At 46.1% G+C, this 6,000-nt stretch overlaps 3 protein-coding genes across 3 annotated transcripts; 1 reads left to right on the top strand and 2 right to left on the bottom strand.

The window, feature by feature from the left end:
* Positions 1-1,257, bottom strand: CYBJADRAFT_166975 (PPIL4 family peptidylprolyl isomerase). Its single transcript, XM_020214713.1, has 2 exons — positions 1,163-1,257; positions 1-1,104 (listed from the first exon to the last, which is right to left on the bottom strand). Exons 1-2 carry the CDS (start codon positions 1,188-1,190, stop codon positions 104-106), a joined length of 1,029 nt encoding a protein of 342 aa, XP_020071316.1. The 5' UTR covers positions 1,191-1,257; the 3' UTR covers positions 1-103.
* Positions 1,258-1,373: 116 nt separating this feature from the next.
* COQ6 (putative N,N-dimethylaniline monooxygenase COQ6) lies at positions 1,374-2,849 on the bottom strand. Its single transcript, XM_020214712.1, has one exon. The coding sequence runs from the start codon at positions 2,826-2,828 to the stop codon at positions 1,416-1,418; it is 1,413 nt and encodes a 470-aa protein (XP_020071315.1). The 5' UTR covers positions 2,829-2,849; the 3' UTR covers positions 1,374-1,415.
* A 249-nt stretch (positions 2,850-3,098) lies between these two features.
* FOL1 (trifunctional dihydropteroate synthetase/dihydrohydroxymethylpterin pyrophosphokinase/dihydroneopterin aldolase FOL1) lies at positions 3,099-5,863 on the top strand. The gene is made up of 2 exons (XM_020217889.1): positions 3,099-3,284; positions 3,353-5,863. Exon 2 carries the CDS (start codon positions 3,357-3,359, stop codon positions 5,706-5,708), a length of 2,352 nt encoding a protein of 783 aa, XP_020071314.1. The 5' UTR covers positions 3,099-3,284; positions 3,353-3,356; the 3' UTR covers positions 5,709-5,863.
* Positions 5,864-6,000: the final 137 nt, after the last annotated feature.

The raw sequence follows: 6,000 nt of genomic DNA, 5'->3' as shown, positions 1-6,000 counted from the left end.
GCCTCTTCTACGATCACGAGCTGTTCGTAGACTGCTTTTCTGTGATAATTAGCCTCTTTGTAGCCTCTTTTATAACGACAATGAGCTCTGTTTACAACCTCTCCTAACGTCTCAACACCCTCTGCTTCTGCCATACACTGGCCAATTTCGACACACTCTGACTGAAATCAACATGGATTCTTCGATCATCAATCAACGCCCCGTCCATCTTGAAGTACGCAGCTTCGCAGCTCCTCTTGTCCTCGTATTCTATAAAGGCATACTGTAACGACTCCCCAGTAGACTTGTCCCTGATCACTTCACACGATGTTATGGCCCCAAACCTTGCGAATATCGTCTCCAAATCCTCGTCCCTCGTGAGCCTGTTCAGTTTACATACAAAGAGCACGTTCTCCATCGGCTTGGCCTCAGCAGACGGCAGATCACCAATGATCTCCAGCGTGAGAGCCTTGGACAGTGCCTCTCGCTGCTTCCTCTCTCTGATCTCCTCCTGTGTCATTTCGTGAGCCTCGTCTTCAAGCTTAACTTGCTCAACATCGTCCAATCTGATGGTGGAGATCTGTTCCTCTGATGGCTCAGGAGTTGGAGGCACATCTCCACTCATCCCACTGATATCCTCAAACGGATCATCCAGGACATACGTACGGTGTATTCTAATGTCCTGTAGTGGACGAAACTCACCATCCACAATGGCTTTGTTCAGCTTGTCCAAAATGTCCAGTCCTTCAACAACTTTACCAAAGACAACGCCCGGTAGTGTTCCCTTGCGTGGGTCTAAATCTCCAAGCGTAATCGATACGATAGACGTGCCAAACTGCTCGTTGGATACCTGGCTCGTCACCCTGAAGGAGACATCACCCTTATGAATTGGCCTTTTCCCATTCCGGTGCAGTTTGAACTGCGCAGGCATATCAGCATCAACAACGCTCCAAACGCTTCGACCTTGCTTCGACAGGGGATACAAGGGGTCGCCAAACTCCCCAAGCAGATCCCTCTTGACGTAATAGAAAGGTGCAAACGTGTAGTACTTCAACTTGCACAGTTTGATGAAGTTCGTGCACTCCACAGGGGAATCCTTGGTATACAGGTCAATCACCAAGTTGCCTACAAACGTGGTACGTTAGTATGTGTCAGCCAATCGCCCACAACGATGTATACGAACCAATTGACGTCTGGAGTAGAATGCTCATCTCACAGGCTCCGTATATATATGTCCTACTAGGAGCAAGGCACGTGATGATGTTGATGTTGATGTTGATGTTGATGTTGATGTTGATGTTGATGTTGATGTTGATGTTGATGTTGATGATGCGAAGCCCTCCATTTGAACCGTGTAGAATGTACCGGGCACTACCTCTGCACTACAGAGCTCATCCTAGCCAATTTACAAGTGTGTCGTCTTTATATACGTGGTTTTATTTACCAGAGACGTGGCCAATCATGAAGTCCTTCAACAGTGTTAACTGGTTGACTGCATTTAAGCCAAAGCTTCTCAATGCCACGATTGGCTCGCTGGTACATGCGTACAGCTTGTGCAGTTTATCGACAACGCCTAACAGCAGGTTGTTCTCCGGGTATCTATCGGCCCAGAATGGCTCCAGTACCAGCAGATTGCCGATGTCGAGCCCTCTGGTGATGCCCTGTTCCAGGGCATTCACCAGGGCTTGGACGTCGCCTTGTCCCATGTTGAGGCCTTGACCAGCCAGTGGATGTGTAGTGTGAGCAGCATCTCCTACGAGTGCGATTCTGTCAGCGACGTAGGTGTCTGCGTGTGAGAGTCTCAATGGGAAGCGAGCCCTGGACTTGTCCTGTACTGAGATGATCTTCACGGGGAACTTCTCATCAAGCTCTTCCTCTGTGAATTTCTGCGTCATGTGGTCAATTCTCCACTGGATGTCGTCAACGAGGCCTTCTGTCTCGTCCTTTCTTAGGCATTGGTAGTAGTACTCCATGTCAACGTTGTTCAACAGGAAGGCAGCATTGGCAAGACTAACAAACAGTTCTGGCTCAACTTTGGTCAACAGCTCCGAAAGCTCTGGAGTCGTAGACCAAACCATGGTTGCGTTGTCATCCGGCATTGGCAGCAGAGCAATTGGACCAGTAGGCAAGAATCTCTGCCATGCACATGATACAAATGGTGCGTACTCCAGCTTGACCGTGGCGACGGTTCCGAATCTGTTGTAGAACCAGCCTCTTGATTCGATCCCTGAAAACTTACGCACAGGGGAGTTGAACCCGTCAGCTCCAACGAGTAAGCGTGTCTTGATGGATTCTCCATTGGACAAGTGTACTATTGGCCAATCGTTGGATTCATCTTTGGTGATTGACGTGACCTTTGTATCGTCCTTAATGTCGAGGCCAAACGCTTCACCCTCTGCGGTTTGCGACTCCAACTCCTTGATTCTCTGGTATAGCGATGATTGCAAGTTGACGTTCTCACACATCGTGGCAATTTCAGGATGGTCAAAGCTCAATCTGGCGTCGCTGAGCCCTTCAGTGACAACCATCCCGTCATAAGGTTGTACCCTTTCCTGTCTGATGAACTTCCAAGCACCAATTCTTTGGAGGAACTCCACGGACTGTGGTGTCAACGAGCTCACCCTATTGGTCAGCAGCTCTGGTGTTTCCTCATAGAAGCTCTTGACGCCATCCAGTTTGAATCCTTCAACGAGCTGGATGTTCAAATCCCTGGTGATTCTCGAGTTCTTCAGGGCAGCTGACAGCGTCAGACCAGCAGGCCCACCACCGACAATCAGTACATCAACGACTTTTGGCTCAACACTCTTGGTGCTGACGCTTGCCAGTGCTCTTCTAAAGATCATAGACATGTTTCCGAGCGTTAATTGGGCAATGGGGAACGATGAGCATACATCAACTCCTCGGAAGAGCGAGAGATGGAGCCATAATTTCTCGGTATGTAAACACCCGGACATCCATACACCTGGACATCACAACATCCAAGCACCCAAACACCCACACACCATATTCTCCCCGCGAATATTTCCCTATTGGAACCTTAAACTGTGTTCTCTCTTTTTTTTTCGCTTTGTTCTTCGCCAATTTGCGAAACAGGCGATGAGCACTTCAAAGCCATACGCAAAATAAAAAAAAAAACTCAATGAGTTCTCATTGAAGTTTTAGCCGGTTTGTGAGGTTCATTCGGCCAATTGTTTGTCTCGTTTGTCGTCAAAGCAAGAACAGCTCTCTTTCAAAGTGTTTTCTCTGATAAGAAACAAGTCAGTCTCCCTCCTGACTTCAACCAAGCGTACAACAGCATTGAAAAGGTATTGTATCATGAACTCGATATCGTCAGTTCGAATGAAACGAGAGACTAACAAGCACGTGAGTATAGATTCATGAGCTCCAAGGATCTGGTTCTCATAGACAAGCTACAGGTGCAAGGCATCACAGGTAGGGACTACTGGAAGAGGCCGACGATTCAGCCTCTGGAAGTTTCTATTAGCCTGCAAACCGATTTCAAGGCCTCGAGTGTGTCGGATGATTTGAAACACTCTCTGAACTATGCAGTGATATCCAGAAACGTGCTGGAGTTCTTTGAGAAGAACAGAGGCACAAACTTCAAGTCGTTCATAAACGTTGCCAACAGAGTGTCAGAGGTGGTGCTCGATGAGAAGAGAGGTGGAGGGAATGAATCCAAAGTCGTCATCAGTGGTAAGAAGACCGAGATTAAAGCCAAAGAAATACAGGCAATCGTCTCAAGAGTAAAGTCCAATGGTGTTATCCAGAGGCCAAGCACTACAAACGATCTCATCGCTATCAAATCGCTCACTGTGCCAACAATCATAGGAGTGTTCACTTTTGAAAGACTCCAAAAGCAATACGTTTCCTTGGACTTGGACATCTCCATATCGCATTCAGATGTCGATGTCTACAGGATCATCGAGGACGTTGCCCTATATGTGGAGAATTCGAACTTCAAGACCGTTGAAGCTCTCGTGGAATGTGTCTCACATGTTGTGTTACAATTTGAACACATCTTACAGGTTGTCACAAGAGTGGAGAAGCCCAATGCAATCACCTTTGCCAATGGTGTTGGTGTTCAGGTCACCAGAACACCAAAGGACTTTGAAGGAGTTCCAAAGATTGACGTGAAGGAACTTGCTAAACCATTGGACTATGAAAACTCCTTCAACTTGCCAACGCAAAGCACTGTCATAGACACTGATACTGAGAGCCAACACACCGCATATATTGCCTTTGGTTCCAATGTGGGCAATCAATTACAGAATATCAACGAAGCCATCGTTGCCTTGAACTCCATTGAAGGTACAGATGTGTTGGCAACGTCGTCGCTATACGAATCTGAACCAATGTACTTCTTAGACCAACCAAAGTTCATCAACGGTGTTTTGAAGATTTCTACAACATCATCTCCACACATGTTACTCAAGCATTTGAAAAGCATTGAATATGAAACGCTTGGACGTACCAAACTCAAAGATAACGGCCCGAGATCTATCGACCTAGACATTCTGTTGTACGATGATCTCGTGTTGAACGAGCCTGACTTGGTCATTCCACATATGAGAATGATTGAAAGAACATTTGTGTTGCAACCATTGTGTGAACTTATTCCACCAGAGCAGATCCATCCAGTCACCGCAGAGCCTTACCACAACCATTTGAAACAGCTCTATGCTTCAAAAGTTGATCAAACAAAGCAGAAGTCGAATGAGTTATCTGTGCATGTACCATTACAGAATAAGTACTTCACTCGACCAACTCCACGTCAGCTAACCTTTGATCTGTTAGGACAATCACACCGTACCTATCTGATGGGTATCCTAAACACAACACCAGACTCTTTCAGTGACGGTGGGGTGAATGCCGAATTGGACATTGCTCTTGAGAATGCCCTTCAAATGGTGAAATCAGGCGTAGATATCATCGATATTGGAGGAGTCTCTACCAGACCTGGGTCCATTGCACCATCTGCAGAGGAAGAATGGGAACGTGTTGTTCCAATTGTCAAGGCCATTAGATCACATCCTGACGAGGACTTGAAAAACGTCATCATCAGCATTGATACGTATCGAGCCAGTGTGGCATCAGATTCTATAGAGGCTGGTGCTGATATCATTAACGATATTAGTGGTGGATTGTACGACGAGAAGATGTTTGACGTTATTGCTGAAACTGGAGTTCCATACATCCTCAGTCATACAAGGGGGACACCAGATACCATGTCAAAGTTGAACCAATACACTGCGAATGATGATCCTGACTTGGTTGAGTACACCCGTTGTCAATCAAACTACAACCATGACGAGGATATCCTGTTAAAGGCAGTGGCCAGGGAGCTTTGCGTCCAGTATGAGAAAGCCATAGACCGAGGCGTTAAGAGATGGCAGATCATCACCGACCCCGGTATAGGATTTGCTAAAGACCTCAAACAGAATCTCGCATTGATCAGAGGTACGCCTTTGATCAAGTCCTATTCGAATTATAACGAGTCCACTAAACGTTACAACAGTCTGGATGGGTTACCAATCTTGGTTGGACCGTCGAGAAAGAAGTTTATTGGCACTCTCACCAATGAGAAGATCCCTGCTGAAAGAGTGCTCACCACAGGTGCTGTCATCATGTCATGTATTGGCTATCAGTCCGACATTGTTCGTGTCCATGACGTTGAAGAGATGAAGAAGGTGCTACTGATTGGAGATGCCCTGTACAGGGACATTGTATGATATAGGACCGTGGCAGCATAAGATCCCATATACATTACGATATCAATCTACGTCAAATGCTTCATAAACCAATCCGGAAAAGTAAAATATAATTAAGTACAAAGAACAGAAGGTATATATGAACTAGAATATATACTCGGTAGTAAAATCTCATAAAGAATAAAATGATTCTCGTCAATAGAACCTTTCAACTTTCAACTTCAAGCTCCAGAAGCACCTTCCTTCAACACACACTCTTCTTCAATACAATCTTGACATGGCCAGGGGAAGACACACAGCAAAGACATAACTC

This window comes from Cyberlindnera jadinii, assembly GCF_001661405.1.
Source record: "Cyberlindnera jadinii NRRL Y-1542 unplaced genomic scaffold CYBJAscaffold_4, whole genome shotgun sequence".
NCBI lineage: Eukaryota > Fungi > Ascomycota > Saccharomycetes > Phaffomycetales > Wickerhamomycetaceae > Williopsis > Williopsis jadinii.
This window is presented reverse-complemented; position numbering and strand designations above follow the sequence as displayed.

Coding starts and splice junctions, on each gene's coding strand:
- COQ6 (XM_020214712.1), bottom strand. CDS start 2,828: ATGTCTATGATCTTTAGAAGAGCACTGGCAAGCGTCAGCACCAAGAGT.
- CYBJADRAFT_166975 (XM_020214713.1), bottom strand. CDS start 1,190: ATGAGCATTCTACTCCAGACGTCAATTG. Junction 1,105..1,162: donor TCTACTCCAGACGTCAATTG/GTTCGTATACAT, acceptor CCACGTTTGTAG/GCAACTTGGTGATTGACCTG.
- FOL1 (XM_020217889.1), top strand. CDS start 3,357: ATGAGCTCCAAGGATCTGGTTCTCATAGACAAGCTACAGGTGCAAGGC.